The 23,628-nt window shown below is 40.9% G+C and overlaps 1 protein-coding gene across 16 annotated transcripts in view; it reads left to right on the top strand.

The window, feature by feature from the left end:
- GIT2 (GIT ArfGAP 2) overlaps positions 1-23,628 on the top strand; it is a 49,367-nt gene that overhangs the window by 9,427 nt on the left and 16,312 nt on the right. For 7 of the 16 annotated variants that reach the window (XR_009534857.1, XM_060121687.1, XM_060121682.1 and 4 more), the window contains 8 exons: positions 1,137-1,231; positions 10,361-10,406; positions 11,525-11,576; positions 14,893-14,965; positions 15,212-15,309; positions 16,501-16,612; positions 19,803-19,945; positions 21,997-22,146. Coding sequence is in view for 15 of the 16 variants with exons in the window: in XM_060121687.1 (XP_059977670.1) it covers positions 1,137-1,231; positions 10,361-10,406; positions 11,525-11,576; positions 14,893-14,965; positions 15,212-15,309; positions 16,501-16,612; positions 19,803-19,945; positions 21,997-22,146 (769 nt within the window). In the remaining variant the exon portion in view is untranslated. Of the gene's footprint in view, positions 1-257; positions 311-1,136; positions 1,232-10,360; positions 10,407-11,524; positions 11,577-14,892; positions 14,966-15,211; positions 15,310-16,500; positions 16,613-19,802; positions 19,946-21,996; positions 22,147-23,628 lie in introns of all 16 variants that reach the window. The other 9 variants (XM_060121688.1, XM_060121681.1, XM_060121694.1 and 6 more) reach the window with 5 other exon arrangements.

Raw genomic sequence — 23,628 nt, 5'->3', positions numbered from 1 at the left:
GAGAAGAAGGGCGTGGGTCAAGTTCAGGAAGGAGGGATGGACAGGGATGTTCGGCACAGCAGGAGACCTAATTGGATAGAGCAGAGTGTGTCTGGGAATAAGAGCTAAGGTACTGAGGAATACAGTATTTCATCAGGTCTAACACTCTACTGTTTATATGGGTCATCATTATTTCATATACCATTAAAAAGGAAAAGACTCAACCAATTAAATGATGATGTACTATCAACTGTACTATCAACTTCCTGATTTCACAGATGTTAAAAAATGAGAAAAAAAGATGTGCATCACAGAAATCAAAGATGTGTGGGTAGGCTGGAGAATATTTTTGTAGTACGTTGTATGTGGGAAGAGAAACTGGCAGAAACTAGACTTCATCTTTTAAGGGGAACAGAGCCCTCAGTAAATGATACTTATCACTTATCTTGGAATTTCCTCTTGTACCTTGCACATAATAGTCTCTCAGGGTAATGATTTATTTATATGCCTTGTTACTTAAAGGATTTCAAGCAGCTTAAATATTTGTTTCAAAGGCAAAATTAATATTTTCTGTGATGGAAATTAAAGACAAGGAGATGTGAGCTGTGCATTAGGTTGGTCTGTCTCTCCCTGAATCAAAGACCTTGAAGTGGTTACTGAACTCTAATCCTGAAGTCAGGCTGGCTGCATGAGAAGCATCTAGGGGAAGGACCTTTTTCAAAATATTAATGTCCACACTGCTCCTGTTTTTATTGATTCAGAATTTCCAAGGGTGGGTCCTGGACATCTGTATATTTTTTTAAGCATGCTAGTTAATTTTTGAGAACCTCTACCCTTGACCATTTATTAATTTTATTTTCTACCTCATTAGATGAAGTTATTCTTTGTCCCTCTCATAAGTCCTTGAATTCCTTATTAAGTACTCTGTCTTATAAATTAATAAAGGAAAGGCGATAGTTGAGATTGTGAAAACAGTTTTTATAAAGGTGGGAATCGAAGTAGACCTTGACAGTTTACCTCACACAAAAAGGTTGATTATTCTAAAAAGTCACGTTTGATAAATGACTCAGGTATCTCAGGGGACGTCTCTGTACTTTTCTATTCTAGCTCCAGTGGCCAGTGAGCAATATAAATGGTACTTTGTTTTCTCTTGGTAGGCAAGGAGGGCACCATGAGCTGGCAGAACGCCTCGTAGAAATACAGTATGAGCTGACTGACAGACTAGCCTTCTATCTGTGTGGCAGGAAACCAGGTGAGTTGAAAGGACAGCAGCCTCTCCACACCTCCAGCCAGTCAGTCTCTGGAAAAACAAATTGGGACACCATCATGTATGATCTCTGCTTTAACGTGTCCTTGAGAAAATTGCAAATAAGGATTTCTGTTTGCAATGATAGCTACAGCATTTTTTGTTATATGTGAAATATGTAACATCGGTCAAATCTTGAATTTTAGTTTTTAAAATTTTAGCTCTACAGTAGTGACTGTTTCAGGAATCAAAGAGCATAATTGAACTCAAACTGAACGTGCGCAACGGTTCTTGTGATTAATGGGAGTAGGAATGGAAGAGCAAAGGATTAACTTTTGTAGTTATTTGCAGAATTCTGCTATCTAAGGAATGGGAAAAAGTAAAAAAATGAACTTTACCATTAACCAGCTTTGCTCATGAGGTAGAACTGGGGTCAGCAAACTGTGGTCCATGGGCCAGATAAGCCTATCACCTGTTTTTTTTCAAATAAAGTTTTATTGCAAGATACCCATGCCCATTCATTTACATATTATCTACGGCTGCTTTCACACTACAGCAGCAGAGTTAAGTAGGTTGAGTAGTTGCAACAGAGACCGTACGGCCACAAAGCCCAGAATATTTACAATCAGGCCCTTTGCAGAAAAAGTTTGCCAACCCTTGATATAGAATATCCACATACATGTATACAGTGGTTCTCCACCCTGGTTGTACAACAGAGTTAAGAGCCCTTGGTGTGGTTCCAGTTCCCAGTGAGATGGAATAAGCACACCCCCACCCTGTCTCTTCTGCTGAACACAATTATAAACTATGGACCAAATACGTGGAGTAGCTATCTGAGGACTGTAGCAGGTAGATTAGGGAACTCAAAGTACCATCAAGCTGGTGGTGAGTGTCCCCTTTATTTTGCTTCTGATACGGCATCCAGGAGCCTAAAACCTGGAACTGCATAACAGGTGCAAAGAAGCCTTCTCTGTGTGGTCTGAGGAGCAGGAAATGGGATTCCTACAGGACAAAGAATAGGGGAATTCCCCTGGGTTTTTTTTCCTCTTCCTTTTTTCCCCACCCTAGTCCCTAGGCAATCCTATGGCTTCAGTAGTGGCACCAGCAGTGGCAGCACAGGTGCCTAAATCTCTGACCAAGAGCCTGAAGGGAATCCTGATTGCTTTTGTTTTTCTCTTTATTCTCTCACCACTTGGCCCTGGAGACAGAACCTCACCTGGTCAGGTACCTGCTAGAACAAAATATTAACATTCTCCATAGAGTTTAAGGAATATTCAGAGTCTCCACAACATAATATGCAAAATATCAGGGATACCACCCTAATTACTCCACATGTGAAGAACCAGGAAAATCCCAAAGACTTGCATGGAAAAAGGTAGTTAACAGATGCCAACCCTAGATGACTCAGATGTTGGAATTATCAGATAAAGATTTTAAAACAGATAGTAACATCATGCTCTAAGAAGTAAGTGTGAACGTTCTTGAAACAAATCTAATATAGACAGTCTCCGCAGAGAAATAGAAGATATAGAAAAGAACAGAACAGAAATATTAGAATTAAAAAATCCAATAACTAAAATTTTGAAACTCACTGGTTGGGCTTAATAGCAGATGGAGATGGCAAAGAAAAGAGTGCACTGAAAATAGATCACTAGAAATAATCCAGTTTGAGCAACAGAGAGAAAAAAGAGTAGGAGGAAAAGAAACCGAGCAGAGCCTTAGGGACCTATGGGACAAAATCAAAACATTTGTATCATCACACTCCCAGAAAGAGATCATAAAGAATGTGATGCAGGGGCTTCCCTGGTGGCGCAGTGGTTGAGAGTCCGCCTGCCGATGCAGGGGACCCGGGTTCGTGCCCCGGTCCGGGAAGATCCCACGTGCCGTGGAGCGGCTGCGCCCGTGAACCACGGCTGCTGAGCCTGCGCGTCCGGAGCCTGTGCTCCGCAATGGGAGAGGCCCGTGTACCGCGGAAAAAAAAAAAATGAGATGCAGAAAAAAATACTTGAAGAAATATGGCTAAAAACTCTAAATTTGGCAGAAGACGTAAGCTTACAATTCAAGAGTCTCCGAGAACTCCAAACAGAATAAACTCAAAAGAAATTATCACTCAGACACATCAAAATCGAACTGCTAAAAACCGAAGAAAGAAAATGTCTTGAAAGCAGCTGAGGAAAAAAATGACATACCGTGCAAAGGAACAATTATTTGTATGATTGTGGATTTCTCATCAGAAACCATGGAGATGAAAAGGAAGTAGAACAATTTTTTTTTTTTTGGCCACACCACGGGGCATGCGGAACTTCCCCGACCAGGGATCAAATGTGCACCCCCTGCAGTGGAAGTGGGAGTCTTAAGCACTGGACCACTAGGGAAGCCCCAGCAGAACAATACTTTTTAAGTGCTGAAAGAAAAGAACTGTCAACCTACAACTCCATTTCCAGTGAAAATAACCTTCAGGAATGAAGAAAAAATAAAGACTTTCTTATTTTATAAATTTATTTTATTTATTTATATTTTTTATTTTTGGCTGCATTGGGTCTTTGTTGCTGCACACAGGCTTTTCTGTAGTTGCAGCGAGCGGGGGCTACTCTTTGTTGTGGTGTGCGGACTTCTCGTTGCAGTGGCTCCTCTTGTTGCGGAGCATGGGCTCTAGGTGCACGGGCTTCAGTAGTTGTGGCACACGGGCTCAGTAGTTGTGGCTCGTGGGCTCTAGAGCATAGGCTCAGTAGTTGTGGCGCACGGGCTTAGTTGTTCCACGGCATGTGGGATCTTCCCAGACCAGAGCTTGAACCCGTGTCCCCTGCATTGGCAGGCGGATTCTTAACCACTGTGCCACCAGGAAATTCCCGAAAAAATAAAGACTTTTTTTTTTTTGGACATCAGCTCAGCTTTTATTTATTTATTTATTTATTTATTTATCTTTGGGTGTGTTGGGTCTTCGTTTCTGCGTGAGGGCTTTCTCTAGTTGCAGCAAGTGGGGGCCACTCTTCATCGTGGTGCGCGGGCCTCTCACTATCGTGGCCTCTCTTGTTGCGTAGCGTAGGCTCCAGACGCGCAGGCTCAGTAGTTGTGGCTCACGGGCCTAGTTGCTCTGCAGCATGTGGGATCCTCCCAGACCAGGGCTCGAACTCGTGTCCCCTGCATTGGCAGGCAGACTCTCAACCACTGCGCCACCAGGGAAGCCCCTAAAGACATTTTAAGATGAAAGAAAATAAGAGAATTAGTTTCTCTAACAGAAATACTAAAGAAAGTTCTTTGGGTGGAAGGGAATTGATACCAGAGGGAATCTTGGAGCTTTAGAAATGAAAGAAGAACAGAAATAATAAGTATCTGGATAAATACAATAGGCTGTGTTTTCTTCTTAAGTTTTCTAAAATATGTATGACAGTTTAAAGCAAAAGTTATAGTATTGTATGGTGGCGTTTTCAGCATATGTCAGTGTAATGCATTTGACAATTATAACATAAAAGGGAGAGGGTAAAAGAAATATGGAGGTAAATTTTTGCATTCTTCTTAAAATGGTAAAATACTATTTCTAAGTAGATTGTAAAAAGTTATGTATAGTTTAATCCCTAGCACTGAAAAAAGACTATACAGTGATATATGGTCAGAAACTCTAGAGATAAAGTAAAATGGAATGTTAAAAATTACCCAAATAATCAAAAGTTGTTTTGATTCAAAATATTCAAAAAAAGAGAGGAAAGGGGAGAGAGAGGAACAAAAAACTGAGGTCCAAATAGAAACTAAATAATAAATCATAGACTTAAATCCAAATGTAACGATAATTACATTAAATGTTAATGATCTAAACACACCAATTAAAAGCAGAGATTGTCAGAATGGATAAAAAAAAGAAAACAAGCCCTAACTGTATGCTGTGTCCAAGAAACCCCCTTTAAATATAATGGTATAGGTAAGTTAAAAAGCAAAAAGGGGTAAAAAGATATACCATGCCAACACTAAGTAAAAGAAAGCTAGAGTGGGGCTTCCCTGGTGGCGCAGTGGTTGAGAGTCCGCCTGCCGATGCAGGGGACACGAGTTCTTGCCCCGGTCCGGGAAGATCCCACATGCCGCAGAGCGGCTGGGCCCGTGAGCCATGGCCGCTGAGCCTGCGCGTCCGGAGCCTGTGCTCCGCAACGGGAGAGGCCACGACAGTGAGAGGCCCACGTAACACACACACACACACACACAAAAAGCAAGCTAGAGTGGCTATATTAATATCAAGCAAAGTAGACTTCAGAGCAAAGGAAATTAGCAGGGATAGAGAGGGACACAACATGATAAAAGGGTCAACTCACTAAAAAAACATAACAATTCTAAATGGGTACACACCCAGCAATAGAGCTGCAAAATATAGGATGCAAACTTTGATAGAACTGAAAGGAGAAAAGGTCAAATCCACAATTATTGTTGGAGACTCAACAGTCTTCATTTAGTTAATAGATAGAACTAGAGGTAGAAAATCAGCAAGGATATTGAACTGAAACCATCAACCAACTGCATCCGGTTGACATTTATAGCATCCTCTCCCTAACAACATCAGAACATATGTTCCTTTCGAGTACACAGTCAAACATTCCAAGATAGACCATATTCTGGGTCATAAAACAAACCTTAGCAACTCTAAAATAATTAAAATCCTAGAAAGTATATTCTCTGACCGTAATGGAATTAAGCTAGAAATAAATAATCAAAATATAAGTGGAAAATACCCAAATGCTTGGAAATTAAACAGCATACTTCTAAATAATCCATGGGTCTAAGAGGAAGTCTTAAGGGAAATTAGAAAATATTTTCAGATGAACAAAAATGAAAAGACAGCAAATCAAAATTTGTGGGACGGAGCTAAAGCAAGGCTTACAGGAAATTTTATAGCATTAAATTATTATGTTAGAAAAGAAGAAAGGTCTCAAATCCTAATTTAAGCTTCCCAACCCTCAAGAAACTAGAAAAAGATGAGCAAAATAAACCCAAAGCAAGCAGAAGTTAAGAAATAATAAAGAGTAGAAATCAATGAAATTGAGAAAGGAGAACAGTAGAGAGAAATCAATGAAACCAAAAGCTGATTCTTTGTAGAGATTAATGAAATTGGTAAATGTCTAGACATACTGACAAAGAAAGAAGGAAAGAATACACATAGGAAGATGTCACTAAAAAACAAACAGACATTAAAGGGTAATGCAAAATATAAATAACTGTACATATAAATTGGACAACTTAGATAAAATGAACCAATTCTTTGAAAGCCACAAACTACCAACACCTATCCAAGAAGAAAGAGATAATGTAAATATATAATCCTGCATTTTAAAGAACTTGAATTTGTACTTAAAAACATTCCATTAAAGAAAACCCTAGCCCAGATGATGGCACTAGTAAATACTGTGAACCAGCTGAAGTGGTATTGCCATACAGCAATACAATCAGTGTGGCTTATGACTCACATGGCTTGCTAGCTTTGCAGTTATAATTCTTTACAGATATTTTTAAGTATTCGGAATTCACATTTCAATTTTTGCACATAAAATGAGACTATCCTACCAAACATTCGAAGAAGAAATAACATCCGTTTTATGTGATATTTTTTAGAAAATAGAAAGGTAGGGGGGACTTGAGCACATGGGGAGGGGGAAGGGTAAGCTGGGACAAAGTGAGAGAGAGGCAAATGTAAAATAGATAGCTAGTGGGAAGCAGCCATATAGCACAGGGAGATCAGCTCGGTGCTTTGTGACCACCTAGAGGGGTGAGATAGGGAGGGTGGGAGGAAACGCAAGAGGGAGGAGATACGGGGATATATGTATATGTATAACTGATTCACTTTGTTATAAAGCAGAAACTAGCGCACCATGTAAAGCAATTATACTCCAGTAAAGATGTTTAAAAAAAAAAAAGTAAAAAAAAAAAAAGGTGGGGGGAAATGCTTCTCGAGTAATTTTATGAGGCCAGCATTACCCCAATACCAAACCCAGCAAAGATGGCACCAAAAAATATCCCTCACTAACAGGGACACCAAAATTCTCCACAAATTATAAGCAGATTGAATCCAACAATATGTAAAAAGGAAAATGTAATATACCAAGTGGGGTTTCCAGATATATGACTGATATTTGAAAATATTTGAAAATCAGTTAATGTGATTCATCACATTAACAGACTAAAAAAGAAAGCTGTACAATCTTACCTGTTGATGCAGAAAAAGCATTTATAAAATTCAGCATCCCTTTGTGATTAAAGAAAAAAGAAAAACCTTAGCAAACTAGGAATAGAAGGGACTTCCTTAATCCGATAAAGAGTATCTATTGAAAAGCCACAGTTAACATCATCCTTAATGATGAGAGATTGAATGCTTTTGCCTGAAAATCAGAAACAAGGCTAGGATGTCCACTGTCACCACTTCTATTCAACATTGCACTGGAAATCCTAATCAGTGCCATAAGGCAAGAAAACCAAATAAAAGGCACACTGATTAAAAAGGAAGAAATACAACTGCCTGTATTCATAATGGAATGATTTCCATGTAGAAAATCCCAAGGAATCTATAATAAAGTTTCTAGAACTAATGAATGAGTTTAGCAAGGTTGCAGAATGCAAGATGAACAACCCCAAATCAATCATATTTCTGTAGACTAACAGTGGACAATTAGAACCTGAAACTAGAAAAATAATAACATTTATAATAGCTCCAAAGTAAATACTTAGGTATAAATCTAACAAAATATATGTGGAATCTATATGCCAAAAATTACAGAATGCTGATGAAGGAAATCAAGGAAAGCCTGAAAAAGGGTTTCTACTATGTTTATGGATTGAAATACTCAATATAGTTAACATGACAATTCTCCACAAATTAATTTGTAAATTTAATGCAATTAAAGGATTTGCTTATTGACATGGACATCCTGGTTCTAAATTTGCATGGAAAAACAAAGGAACTAGAATAGCCAAGACAGTTTTGCAAAAGAACAGTAGTAACATAGGAGGAATCACACCACCCAATTTTAAGACTTGCTGTAAAGCTCTGCTGTACTCAAGACAGTGGTTATGGTGAAGAGGTGGACATACAGATCAATGAAACTGTATAGAGAATCCAGAAATAGACGCACACAAATACATTCAACTGACTTTTTTTTTTCTTTTTTTTTTTTTTTGCGGTACACGGGCCTCTCACTGCTGTGGCCTCTCCTGTTCCAGAGCACAGGCTCTGGACACACAGCCTTAGCGGCCATGGCTTATGGGCCCAGCCACTCCGCAGCATGTGGGATCTTCCCGAACCGGGGCACGAACCCGTGTTCCCTGCATCGGCAAGCAGACTCTCAACCGCTGCGCCACCAGGGAAGCCCCATTCAATTGACTTTTGACAAAAGTCGCAAAGGCAGTTCAATGAAGAAAGGACAGTACAATATATGGTGTTGGAACAACTGAATATCCATGTGCAGAAAAATGAGCTTCAACCTAAACCTCACACCTTGTATAAAAACTGAGGGGACTTTCCTGATAGTCCAGTGGTAAAGAATCCGCCTTCCAGTGCAGGGGACATGGGTTCGATCCCTGGTCAGGGAACTAGGTTCCTACATGCCAGGGCAGCTAAGCCCGCATGGCACAACTACTGAGCTCGCACGCCTCAACTAGAGAGCTCGTGTGCCACAAACTACAGAGCCCACACGCTCTGGAACCCCCCGCCACAACTACAGAGCCCATGTGCCCTGGAGCCTGTGCGCCACAACTAGAGAAGAGAAAACCCGCACGCCACAACTAGAGAGAAGCCCACGTGCTGCAACAAAAGATCCCGCATGCCTAAACAAAGATCCTGTGTGCCGCAACTAAGACTCGATGCAGCCAATAAATAAATAAACAAACAAATAAATAAGTAAAATATTTTTTAAAAAACTAACTGAAAATGGATCATAGATGTAAATGTAAAACCTAAAACTTTAAAACTTCTAGAAGAAAACATAGGAGAAAATCTTAGTGGTCTTGGATTATATAAAATACTTAAATGTAACACCAAAAGCACAATCCTTAGAAGAAAATATTGATAAGCTGGCCTTTGTCAAAATTTTAAGCTTTTGCTCTGCAAAAACTATAGTTAAGGGCTTTCCTGGTGGCGCAGTGGTTGAGAGTCCGCCTGCCGATGCAGGGGACACGGGTTCGTGCCACGGTCCGGGGAGATCCCACGTGCTGCGGAGCGGCTGGGCCCGTGAGCCATGGCCGCTGAGCCTGCGCATCCGGAACCTGTGTTCCTCAATGGGAGAGGCCACAACAGTGAGAGGCCCACATACTGCAAAAAAAAAAAAAAAAAAAAAAAAAGCCCAGTGTGATACCACTAAGTACCTATTAGAATGACCAAAATAAAACTCAAAAAAACAACACAAGTGCTGGGGAAGGTGTGGAACAATGGTAACTCTCATACGTTGCAGTTAGAAAAGTGATAGAGCTACCCTGGAAAAAAGTCTAGCAGTTTCTTACCAAGTTAAACATGCATTTAAACTTAACTTAACATTTAACCTATAACCCAGAAGTCCTAGGTATTTACGCAAGAGAAGCAAAGACTTAACGTTTACACAAAAACCTGTATGTGAATGCTCATAGTGGCTTTACTCATTGACACATGATCGGTGTCCTCCACAAGCTTGATTAGGACTCAGTCAGCATTATAGGAGACAGAGCCCGTGCCTGCACCTGCCCAGACCACCTGGGCCAGCCCTGACTCTTTTATGCTCATTGATTAATTTGAAGGTAAGCCACCAAAGCTCAAGGAAGCCCCACCATCCCACATGGGAGAGCAGATGGAAGCCTGCTCCAAGCTACTTCAGCTCCCTAAATGTCCTTTCCATGGCTGAAGATCATTAGTTATACTGGGGACAAACAGCGTAAGGATTAGGGTGAGCATAGGCTTTCCACTTAATGACGTTGGGACCTTTGTACCAGAAGAAAATAAGGAAATGATCCTTGCTACTGGCCAGATTTTGAGAAGTTGTAGTCAATCTGGCAACTTCTGTTTCTCCCATTATAGATCATAATTATGGGAAGATACTAATTGCAAAACATAAATTGAGAAAATAATGATGGTATTCCTTTACAGATCTTATCAATATTTATGTGAACAAAACTTTGACTTGGTTTCTGTTTCAGATCACAAAAATGGACAGCACTTTATAATACCTCAAATGGCAGACAGGTAAGGCCATTGAAATACCAATCAATATTATCTGTCACTAGTATTTCCTTGGTTGTATAGTGTTTAAGTGTATTATATTTTGTGTTTAACAAAGCCCATACATTTTTCTCTTTTATGGCTATGCAATTTGGAAATAAGATGGCTGTAAGTAAACCACCGTATAAAACTTAAGTTTGAAAAAGCACAAGTAAGAAATTTGCTAATCCAATTGGAGTTAGAGATACTGTCACAGTTTTAGCTAGTTGTGACAGTATATTGTGTCTCTGGATATATCACAGAATATTTCTGTGTTATAAGAGTGTAGCCTTTGTCTATGACAGGGATCAGCAATTTTTGTTGTTGTTAAGGGCTAGATAGTAAATATTTTAGGCTTTTTGGGCCATACAGCCTCTGCCACAACTACTCAACTCTACCAGTTGTAAATGAAAGCATCCATGGACACTATGTAAATGAAGGGCATGTCTGTTCCAATAAAATTTTATTTCTGGATACTAAAATTTGAATTTCATATAATTTTCACATATTATGAAGTATCATTTGTTGGGGTTCTTTTTCCAACCACTTAAAAATGTAAAAACTATGCTTAGCTCATAGGCCGAACAAAAAGTGGGTTATAATCTGTTGCCCCTGGTCTATAAGGTCAGATGAGTTCACGGCTGCAGAAATGAACTTTAAACCCTGATTTAGCCAATAAACTTTGCATAAGTACTGTCAAGAGTTTATGAAATGGTTAATTGCTATTCCATATGTAATCTTGCCATTCTGTTTTTTAACATTCTGCCCTTTTTGTATTTTCCTCTGCATGCTTTTTTTAATACTTTAAAAATTACGACTTCTCACATAAAGGGCCTGGGGACTAACCTGGCAATAATTTTGCCTTTTGGTTAGTAGGTGATTATTTTTCGGTTTACCACTTTGCATGATTATGGTATTTCTAGGAGATACTTGCACTAAGTTCTGTTCAGTTTCCTCACTGACGATTGGGCTGTAGAATTTTGGCCTCTGACCTTGTCCATGAACTGTAATTAATATCTTAATCCCTTGGCTATCTTAATCTTCTACAGAGCTCATGAAAATGGTTTTATTTATTTGCTTATTAGTTTTGTGCACTTTCTTAGCAGCCTGGATTTGTCTGAATTGGCAAAAGCTGCTAAGAAGAAACTTCAGTCTGTGAGTATCTCTCTTTCCTAGTGAACTCCAGTATGGAAAACCATGTGTCCTGCTTAATATCTGTTCTTAGCCCATTACCTAGTACATCAGATGACTTTGTTTCATGCTCTCAGATGTTAAATCAGAAGCAGACCATCGAGTATGTAGCAAAGAAGAATGAAAGTACTAGTAAGTTTAGTATATCCAGTTTATTGGCTTGGCTTCAAATAATGACATTTTTCTCTGTCATTTTAAAAGCGAAGACTGTGCTTTTGACATTAGGAAGTTGTTTCTCCCCGTAAGAGTTCCCTAGTTTCTCTCAATGACATGAATAAGTGGGACACACTTCTTGGGATTACTTCCTGTAGCCTCACAGGATGCTAGAGAATGATAAGAGCTGAAGCTGGAATGGTGAGTACTGCAGATTGACTAGCTGCTATTTGGGATCCAGCCACCGGTAACTGTCGTGCGTGTCCCACGCCATTCATCAGAGTTTTGTAAATGTAGGCTTTTAACTGCTGGTTCTGCCTCAGCTATGTGCTCAGAGTTTGACCAGTTCTGCAGGTCACAAGCTCATTTTAGTCTCTGTGTTTCTCTTCAGCCTGCCCATTTCAGCCTTAGTCAGGACCCCGAGAAATCTACTCCTCTGGGAACAGTTTCTCTCTGTTTAGTCCCCACAAATGAAGCCTCGCCCGGTGCTTCCCCAGCCATTCTAACCACCCGATTACCCGCCTCAGGTGTTCTCATTGCTCTCAAGATCAGAACCAAGATTCTTAACTTCTTTTCGTAGCCTTTATGGGCGTCATCCCACTCTCACCCTTCAGTTCTTGCCCTGCTTCCCATCTGGTTCCCACGGTGTGGGTGTGGGTGTGGGTGTGGGTGTGGGTGGGTGCGTGCATTTAAATATTTCTTCAAGGGTTAGCACCCTCGGAGGCCACCTTCAAGTCCTCTTTCAGGAATCCTCTTTTGCCTGCTGTGCTTTCCCAGCTACCCTCCCTTTCATCATTCAAGTAGCTGAAATCTGATCCCCTTCACAGTGTAGGTAGGAGTTTTCCCAAAGCCTAACTCTGAACTTGCAACTCCCCTAATTTATGTCTTACTCTTCATTCCCCTTTTCATAGAAGACTCTTTACTAGAATTTCATATAATATTAAGTACTAAATATTATATTAAATGAATTTCTCATTACTAGCATTTAACTGTAATATGAAATAAATGTATTTTATGCAATTTGGTGTCTCTGTGTTCTCTATCTGCAGTTTTGTGTGTATGTGTTTTTATTGCCTTTCTTAAATTAAGGAGGTCATATAGTAAGATGATTAGGATGATAAGCTTTGGAGTCAGCAGTGAATATTCTGTGATTTCCTTTTAATTACTTAACAGTATGTAAGCCAATTTTTATTTTAAATAATTCAAACATGGATAAAATCCAAGCTCCCCTTGACTATCCTATTCTACATTTGCTAGGCTGAAAGCTGGGGTTATGTCTGTAATATCTCTAGCGTGTGGCAGGCACTAGATAAACATCTGGGACAAAATTGAGCATAGTTCTCAAGAACTTGGGCTCTGGGTCAGACTGGTCAGGTGTGGATCTCGGCTCTGACGAGCTCCTTCACCTCTCTGTACCTCGGTGTTCTCTCCTAGAAAGGGAGATGGTGATCCAGCAGAGGCAGCAAGTCAGAGCTGCCCAGTGAGTGTGAGCTGCCCCCACGCTGTGGTCTCCACCTCCTATCAGTGCCAATTCAGTGTTTATCCCACAATATCTCCCTCTCTCCCTCCCTCCCTCCCTCTCTCCCTCTTTCCTTCCTCCCTCCCTAGTGAAAAGCTGGGAGAAATATAAGACCACTAATGTATTCCTTGAATTAGTAAATATTAACATTTTAAGAGAAACTTGCATCCCAGGTCCATCACTTCTTGGCTTTGGGACTTTAGGTAAGCTAACTTCTGTGCCTTGGTATCCTTCTCTGTAAAGTGGTATAATAGTAGTTCCTGTCTTCAGAGAGGTGTTGTATTTACAATGATGATGGTATTAGCAAGGCTCCTGGGATGTAAGCCCGCAACAGTGTTGCTGCTGTAGTTATTGTTAGTAATAATAACATTAGCTTGTAGCCCCTTAGAGGAAACAGATTGGGTGTTTATGGTACAAGTTCAGTTTCCCAATCCTTCATCACCTTATCCAGCAAAAGGCTCTCAGAGTTTATTTTTAAATATAAATGTAATGTAACCACACTAGATAAAATTTGGAAAATAGAGAAGGGGAATCATCCTCATTTACTATATTCTTAATGGGTTCACGCTCAATATTTTGGTATATTTTTTCTAATTCTTGTTTCCGATGCCTACCTTTTTTTTTTTAACTGAAGCGTAATTATAGAATTTTATATCCTGCTTTTGTCACCTAACAATGTATTGTACCCATTTTAATGAGTTTAATGAGGTGTGTGCAGCCAGCTTTAAATTCTGCATGAAATACCTTCTGGTCAGTGTATGAATGGATATTTACTGGGTCCCATCTTGGTGCCGGGTACTGTGTGGGGATGTAGGGAACAGTAGAGGATGGAACAAATTCAGCATCTTCCCTCACAGAGTGGGGAAGCAGTCAACTCAGAAGTAACAGCCACCGAGCGGCAGGGTTTCATGAGGCAAAAAGTACAGAAAGAGCTGGAGCCAGCCTGGTAGGGGCTTAGCCTCCTCTGGGTTGAGGAAGACCCAGTTGCTGCCAGGAGGGCACCCCAGTCTGTGGGGATTGTTTTGTTGGGACACTGCACAATGTACTGATTAGACGGGCTGTCCTTGGTAGGGGACGCTCAGGTAGTTTTGTAGGAGTTTGGGGGACCCCTACTGAGGAAGACAGCAGAGAGACTTAACCGAGGTCTGGGTGCTATTTTCCTTCAGTGGCACGTTTTATCCTCTCGAAATGGTGTGTTTTGGCTTCTTTATCCTACCAAGGGTTTCAGATCCCATATACTGGGGGCAGAGCGGGTACTGGCAAACATTCTCAAAAGAGCAGAAGAGACTTTAAAGAGGTGATGTCACACGAAGAGCGGAGAACTGGACCCTGCCTTTGAGATAGGCACTTTAGATGCCTCTTGCTTCCCTTATGGCACAGCCCTATCTGCATATCAGGAGGGAGGCTGCTGTGGGTGGCAGGTATTTCTAGAGGATCTGTACTATTTTGGAAATGTTACTGTCTGTTTAATAATGGTGGGCATTTACTAAGTAAGCACTGGCTTTGGATAAGACGTTGGAGGTAGAAGGGTGAATAAGTCGCAGTCCCCACTCATTTTCCTAGTGTTAATCCTTGTCCCTTGTGTTCCTGATATTTTTTTACTTTCAGCTAAGTAATCATTTGTTTGAAGAACTTGCCATGGATGTGTACGATGAAGTTGACAGGCGAGAGACTGATGCAGGTGACTTAACATGTGGCTTTATCTACTAAGCTTCTGTTATCAGTAGGCAGCAACAAGCTGCCAGCCTCAGTGTTTTGCCCAGTTTTTACTGTCCTGATAACACGTGTGTCAACATTGACTCTTGTGTATGCTGGCTTCGGAGTGTGCTGCCCCTAGTCTACCTAGTAATGCGAGAGCCACGGCTCTTAGAGGAGCAGTGGCGCCCGTGGTGATGAGATTCTATCTCTGGCTCTTTCCTCTGGCTAGTCTGGCTTGCCACGCAAAATCACAGCACCCTGGTGACCGAGACAACCGTCGTCCCCTTCCTTCCAGTCAATCCCGAGTATTCATCGACACGGAACCAGGCAAGTGGCCAAGTCCAAAAACTCACTAGTAGTGATATTTGGGGAATGGCTGATATCATGGTATTTTATTTTCCCAGGACAGGTATGTAAGATTTTTTGATTGATTAAAATGTTAATATCCTTTACACACACACACACACACACACACACACACACACACACCCTCACAAGTTGATAAGAAAAGCAATAGAAGTTAATAGATGACTGGGAAAGAATATAAAACAATTCACAAAAGAAATATAAATGGCTGGAATTCCCTCACGGCCCAGTGGTTAGGACTCCGCACTTTCACTGCTGATGGCACGGGTTCAATCCCTGGTTGGGGAACTAAGATTCCACAAGTGCAAGGGCAAAAAAAGAAAGAAAGAAAGAATAAATGGCTTTCAAATGTGAAGAAATGTTTAATCTCATTAGTAATCAAAGAAAGCAACCTGAAGGCATTAATGAAAGTTTTATCAATCAACTTAATAAAGTATCAATACATACTAAAGGATACTCCAGACTGGTAAGGATGTGGCAAGATGGGCTTTCTCATGCTACAGATAAGAGTTTAAATTGCTGCAGACCTCAGAAAAGCAATCTGTTAACTGGTTTCAGAGGCCTCAGAATTACCTGCATCCTTCCACATAGGAATTCCTCATCTGGGAATATGTTCTAATCAACTAAAAATACAAAGCTTTATGCACATTTTCATCAAAGCACTGTGTGTAATAACAGAGCACTGAAAAAAGCCTAACCATCCACCAAGAGCAGTGAAGCTGAGTAAATTATGAAGCTCTTTTCATTTTCATTGATTACTGGTTATATATAATGATAGAGTCCCAGCATCTAGACTATAATTTTATGTTGAAATTTTAAAATTTGTCCCTTCAAATTAATTTTTGATTAGTAGGCCTACTTCAGAACTGAATTGATATTAGAAAGAAAGCATTAAGAGAGCCATTTTGTTTTGGTTCACAAAAATAGATATGCATGGTGAGAACTTAAATGTTATATTGTTCTATTATGTAAATGGTTTTAAACTGTTCACAAGGAAAATGTTAAATTTGATTCAGTTATGGCTGTGATTGATGATACTTTGAGCATGCTGGGAGGTCTTTGCCGAAGTCTAACAGTAGTCTGACTAGTTTTATGTGAATATGTGTGTATTTTTACATCTGGGAATATTTCCAATTATTTTCTCACCCTCAGGGCAGACAGAAACTAGCTCGGTTTAACGCCCATGAGTTTGCCACTCTGGTTATCGACATTCTCAGTGATGCCAAGAGGAGACAGCAAGGTAGTCCTCTCTCTAGTTCAAAAGGTAACTGTTTCAGACCTCTAAATGTTCGCTTCTTTGGCCTTAAAACTTCACACGAGTGTTAAAGTTATAAAAATAATTAAAGCAGTCATTGACACCACAGCTTAGTTAAAGCCCTGTAAGTTTTATTGGTGCTATGTTGTGACGACAAGTTTCTCTCTTTGAGTCCTGGTGAATTATAAATATTTCAGCGTTATTAACTGTGATTCTAATTTATCTTATATATGATTTTTTACCTCTTGGGTCACCTGTCTTCCCTAAAAAATTGCATTCTGAAATTAACTCAAAAGTCTGACTTAGATCTTGTTAAAGGACATGAGAAACTAAACCCTCTTGACTGAAATTCCAGCTCACCTGCTGTTGTTTACCTACAAGACTGAGTTCTCCATAATTAGAATTTGTCGCTATAAACTTTAGATGTATACAGCAAGAGTTATTGGGGTTTAAAATTGTGAAGAGAGCACCAAGCACCTATTTCCGAGGTGCCGTTTGAGTCTTGTTCAGTAGCTCAGGGTGCTGTCTCCATGCTTGGGAACATACTTCCTCCCCAGCCCTGATGCTGTATCTTTTTTGTTTTTTTCTAATTGTAGAAATAATACATTTTTAAATTGAAAAACATGTAAACAGGAAAAATACATACCGTAAAGATTCAGTTTTCAGTCAGCATCACATTCCCCAGAGATAGTAATCGTTAACTGACAGCGATTTGTTCTTCTTGATTTTACTTATTCAACCAGACATAAACAAGTTCTAAGAAACTTTATTAAATTTTGGTGAAGGTGCAGTGATAAGGGTCCTTTAAAGTCTCAAAATGTACAAATTCTTTGATTTGGTGTTTCCATTTCTAGGTGTTAATTGAGAGGAAATAGAGATGTTACATGTATATTATATATAGCACTGGAAACATTAGAAACAAATAAGCAATAATAGAGCAATTATTAGTTACATATTTGAATAGTGCACACTTTTTTTCAGAGACTATGTAATGACATAATATAAAGTAATAAATTAATTTTTTTAAAAGCTTTAGTATAATCCAAATTTTGTAAGGAAAACATTTATATATACACATATGTACAAGTGAATATATCACATGTAAATATAAATATACCACTAATCCCCATTACTCACGGATCTCCTATTTGCCAATTCACCTATTCATTAAAATTTGTTGCCTCAAAATCATACTGACAGCACGTTGATGGTAATTTGTGGCTGTATGCAACATGCTGAGAAATTTGAGTCACCCAAAATGCACGTTCCCAGCTGAGATTGAACAAGGCCATGCTCTGCCTTATTGCAACTCTTATACTGTAAACAGGTGTCCTTTTTGAGATTTATTTAGTGCCACAGTTTTCACATTTTTATCCTTTTTGTTGGTGATTTCACTATTTGAAGTGGTCCCCAAGTAGAGTGCTGAAGAGCTGTGTAGGATTCCTAAATGCAAGAAGGTGTTGTGCCTTGTGGAGAAAATACATGTGTTAGACTAGCTTCGTTCAGGCGTGAGTTATAGTGCTGTTGGCCGTGAGTTCAATGTTAATGGATCAACAACATATATTAAAGATGTCTTTAAACAGAATCACATGTAAAACGAGGTTATATATTTATCAGTTGACAAAAATGTGATCAGAGGTTTGCAGGAACCTAACCCTGTGTTTCCAGTCAGAACAATGGTTTAGTATTTGCTAATTCGTTCTTCACAGCAACTTTATAGACCGTAACTGCTACAAATAATGAAATTGACTGTATGTATGTGTATATGCTTAGGAAAAAGACTGGAAGGAAATAGAATCACATGTATCAATAGCTATGAATGATTACCCTATCAGTTTCAATTTTTCTATATTGAATCTTTATCACTTCTATAATCTGATGGCACATATATATATATATATTTTAATTTATTTATTTTGTTTAATTATTTTTGGCTGCATTGTGTCTTCGTTGCTGCGCACAGTCTTTCTCTGGTTGCAGCGAGCAGGGGCTGCTCTTCGTTGGGGTGCGCGGGCTTCTTATTGCAGTGGCTTCTCTTGTTGTGGAGCACGGGCTCTAGGCGCACGGGCTCAGTAGTTGTGGCACGTGGGCTTCAGTAGTTGTGGCTCGCGGGATCTAGAGCACAGGCTCAGTAGTTGTGGTGCACAGGCTTAGTTGCTTAGTTGCTTGTGGGATCTTCCTGGAGCAGGGCTCAAACCCGTGTCCCCTGCATTGGCAGGCGGATTCTTAACCACTGTACCACCAGGGAAGCCCCGACATGTATATTTTAAATATTAATTTTAAGAATTAAAATTCCTTTTAAGTAAACATAATTTATCACCAAGATATTATCCATCGAAATATCCAGAAACAATATTGGAAATTAGAGGTTTGCTTGAGTTGCCTGAAAGAAAGTGGAGAGACTTGGATAATTTGTGAAATCTTTCATTCAAAATGTCTTGGAGCCAATGGAGTCATCCCTGCTTCCCTATAGACCACACCTTCCTGGTGTGCCCATGTGTGTCCAATGGATCATTCTCCTCTTTCTCTCTCTCTCACTGGCATTCAGCTAACGAAAGGCCGATGTGCCTACTCTTTGATCACCTAGTTTCTAGGCTCCACTTTAACAATTTCCTTTCTGTTTTGACTTGACATTACCTTGTAAACAAGGTACAATTATAACTGAATTGCAGTTAATCTTACATTAGTTACAGCTTTATTTTCATGATTTCGAGCTACACCCTGTTTCCTTGAATGATTACAAATTTGGGAACCTGTCCCCTTATCTGAGCAGCTTTTTCCTAAACCATCTAATTAATTTGCCCACATTTGGCAGGTCGCTCAGAGGAATGCTTAAATCTGTCTCTGCAGTTTTTAGTAGACTCTCTGTCCAGCTGATAACTTGCTGTTATCCCTTTTTGGTGTGAATATAACCTTGCTATTTCTGTCATTTTCTTCCAGTCTTTTAAATGGCTAGTTTTTTAGGAAAAAAGTTTTTTGGGGCTTCCCTGGTGGCGCAGTGGTTGAGAGTCCGCCTGCCGATGCAGGGGACACGGGTTCGTGCCCCGGTCCGGGAAGATCCCACATGCCGCGTGAGCCTGCACGTCCGGAGCCTGTGCTCCGCAACGGGAGAGGCCACAACAGTGAGAGGCCCGCGTACCACAAAAAAAAAAAAAGTTTTTTGCAAGCCTGAAGTAAAGTTTTTTGCTTCTATTGATAGACAATGTGGAGCTCATACTGAAAACAATTAGTAACCAGCACAGTGGTGAGAGTCAGGACAATGACCAGCCGGACTATGACAGTGTGGCATCAGATGAAGACACGGATCTGGACGCCACTGCGAGCAAGGCACACAGGCAGAAGGTGAGGTGGCACACCGCACACAGAAAGAGACTGTGTTTTCTTTTCAGATCTTTCCCCCTGAAAATTTGCCTGCTTTGTAAATCACTTGAGGGCTAGGCTTGTGAAAAGTGCTCTGGAAGTAGAGTCAGGTTTTCTACTAGCTTGGGCCAAGCAAAGGTCAATGAGGTGTAAATAGTTTTAAAATAGGGGGTCTGTCGTCCCTGAGTCAGTTGTTGACTCACAGCCCTTCTGCAGTTTTGACTTTATAAAACCTGTGAGGAAGGACTGGTGGGTTTTATTCTTTCAACGAATGTTTACTTTCGTTGGGTAGTTATCCACACTTCCCTGGATAATATTATCCTGAGTGAGGCCTAGTCCCTTTCCTCTACGAGGCCGTCACCGCCCGCCCAGGAGGAGAGAGAACTGCAGTACAAGGGTCATAAACACAGACACAAGAGGGGGGTGGGGCGGTCAACAGAGACACAACCTGTCACTGAGGAGGAGTATCAGGGGAGGCTTTAACGCGTGCCTTGAAGAATGCCTGGGAAAAAAAAAAGAATGCCTGGGATGTGGGCGTGTGGAGAGGCTGGGGAGGGTGGGCTAGACAGAGAGGAAGTGAGACAGCAGCGTGGGGGGGGTGGGAGAATCTGGTCATGTGTGGAGTCAGCCTGAAAGGAGTGGGAGTCAGAGCTGCAGCAGAGGGCAGGGGTCACACCATATGCAGGAGCGTGACGCCAGACCAAAGAGCCTGGACCTTGGCCAACAGTGCAGAGCCCAGGAAGCTTGTAGGCAGGGCAGGAGGGTGATGTCAGCCATGTTGGGTCCTCTGCTTTGGGAGGACTGTTCCGGTGGACCAGGGAGTGGAGGAAGGGAACCCAAGTAGGAGGTGCTGACGAGGTCCAAACAAGAGGTGACACAGGTTTACCTCAGGGCCTTGGCTGGGAGGGTCTGGATGGAAGAACAGTTACTGTAGCAAAGTGTGAGCCCGAGGACAGGGCAGCAGGGGCCTGGCTGGTCTACCCACTGCTGAGTGTCCCAGACCTGGCCCACAGAGGAGCCCAGCAAACATTTGAGAATGGATGAACAGGAGGAGGATAAAAAAGGCAGGGCTTGGCAATAAGTTGGATATTTGAAGTGGGAAGGTAGACTTACTGGAGTTCTGTCCAGAGTTTTCCAGCTTACACAGCTGTGAGAACCAGTGGTGCCACTGGCAGATGCAGGGAATGTGGAGGGGATAGCAGGAGTCACCTGTTCCATCTGAAACATCTCTGCCCGCTCTCCACAGAAGCGCTGGGTTCACTCGAGTGAAAGCCGGGTCATGACAGGACCCTACACGACGGGGTCCCTAGACTGGCCGGCCTCCGCCTCCTCTCCGCCTTGCACACCCATTCCCTCCAGCTGAGCTCTGCCACTGGCTGTAACACCCTTCCTCCAGACAGCCATCTGACTAATGACCTCCCCTCCTGCAGCCTGTTGCTCATATCCCACCTACCCACGTCTCAGGTTAAAATGCACCCGCCTTCACCCCAGCTTCAGCTCCCCAGCCCCTCACTCTGATCCATTCTATTTATTTTCCATCTCACTTATCACCTTTCACTGTACTATATAGTTTTTTATTTTTTCCCTTTCTCACTCTGTTGGGATGTAAACACCATGGAAGCAGGAATCTTTGTCTATTTTCTTTTCTTATGTATCCCAAGCTCCTAGAACACTGCCTGATGCTTAGTAAAAAAGCATCAGAAAAGTTGGAATGAGTGAATTAATGAAATAATGAATAAAAAAAAATGAATGAGCAAGAGAAAGGCAGACAAGACAGATGTGCATAGTCATTGTCAGAAAGGATTTGTAGCCCCACTGTCTGATCTATTAGAAAATATTGACTTTAAAATTTTTCAAATACTTTCGTAGCCCTACCTTTATGTTTTATTTTTGCATTACGCTTAGAAGCTTTGATTTGGTTTGATTAACTTTGCGATCCAGCTGGCATGGTCAGAATTTGAAATTCTTTAGCAGTTAGTCTTGAATGTTATCATTGTCTCAGATTGTGAACATTTTCCCCAATTTATTTTTAGAGCCTAGATTCAGATTTATCAGATGGACCAGTCACTGTGCAGGAATTTATGGAGGTCAAAAACGCTCTAGTGGCTTCTGAGGCCAAGATACAACAGCTAATGAAGGTGAATAACAACTTGAGTGACGAGCTGAGAATTATGCAGAAAAAGGTAACATGTCAATAAATGCCAGGACGGTTGCTCTTTAACCCCATAGTATAAGGAAGAATCCCAGGCATGATGCTTGTGGTCAGAGGGAAGAAACACAGATCTAAAAATCTTTGGGCCAAGCTGTCTTTTTGGAAGCAGTATGTATTTTGGGTATTTTAAATGAAGTATCTTTGATTAGAAATAAATCCAGTGTAAGTTTCCCAGGTAGGAAAACATTACAGCCTATTAAGTGTTTGTGTCAGTTGTAGAAACCCTTGCACTATCCTGTGCTTCCTGGGAAGCTAGACACCACTCCATGGATGTGATTCTTCCAATTTATTGCTTGTTCTAAAGAATAAGCACGCCATGAAGACAGGGCAGACGAAAGCCCAGGACAGGTGTATGTGTTTATCCGCATTCCAAACCCCATGCCACACAAGGGGTACTGTCCCTGTTCACTGTAGTCTAAGATATTACCCACCCCTGCCCTGGCAGCCCAGTCCCACAGCCCTGCTTTTTTTCCACCAGTAATTACCACTAATTTATGATGTCCTCAGAGCCACAAAATAGGTACTCAGTAAATGTAAGAAAACATTGTGTTTGCACCAGCGAGAACCGTACGCTGGTAAGAAACAATCCCATTTGCTCGGCATTTCCTTGTTTGCCGCCTTTTGAGAGAGTTAGAAATATATAAATATATTAATCTCTATCTGTAAAAAAAGTATGGCTAATAGTAGCAAGGAATATGTTTCAGAGGGGATTACGTATATAACTCTTTATAAGAATGCTAAGAAAAAGAAGTGGAAAGATTCTAAATTCTGCCCGAGACTTTGTAGGTACTGCTCCCATCATTCAGTGCTCTATAAATGAGATTCTGTACACTTCCTTAAACAGAAACAAAACAAAGTATATATCTGTGTCTTCCTACTATCATTTGAAGAGTGATGCTTCAGAATCATTATCAAGAACAGAGGACGTGGTGCACCTCATTTGTGGCTGGGCCCTTTTCAGTGGTGCTTCCTAAAGGAAGGCTGAAGATCTAAGAAGAGGTCTGTGCCCCTCTGCTTGTCAGGGAAGAACACTGCAGTGCACCCTTGCCTGCGGCTTGGTCCAGGATTCTTTTGAGTTCTAGATCATTTTTGGAGACGTTTTGAGATAGATGGCCTCAATACCTATAATAGAAGGGGACAAGAATGCCTGAAGATCGATCAGATTTTAATCAAACACTTGTCCTGTGCCACCCTGGCCCTGTCACCGGCTGGTGTGCAGCCATGAACAAGACAGACAAAGTGCCTTTTTGCCATAGCATACAGGGCTTGCACTTTTTCTGTCTTTTCTGAAATATCTTTTGTTTAATGAATTACAGTTTGTCTCATTAATTGAACTAATGCATTTTTTTGAGGTGACTTTTTCTGAAACATGCTGACTTTGCCACTGCAAATCAGTCTGTTAAGCATCACCATTTTTATTCTTATTATTCTCCTTTTAGTATTTGTAGAAATC

This window comes from Lagenorhynchus albirostris, chromosome 14, assembly GCF_949774975.1.
Source record: "Lagenorhynchus albirostris chromosome 14, mLagAlb1.1, whole genome shotgun sequence".
In the NCBI taxonomy this organism is placed as follows: Eukaryota; Metazoa; Chordata; class Mammalia; order Artiodactyla; family Delphinidae; genus Lagenorhynchus; species Lagenorhynchus albirostris.
Note: the sequence above shows the minus strand (reverse complement) of the source record. Positions and strands in the feature narration are given on the sequence as shown.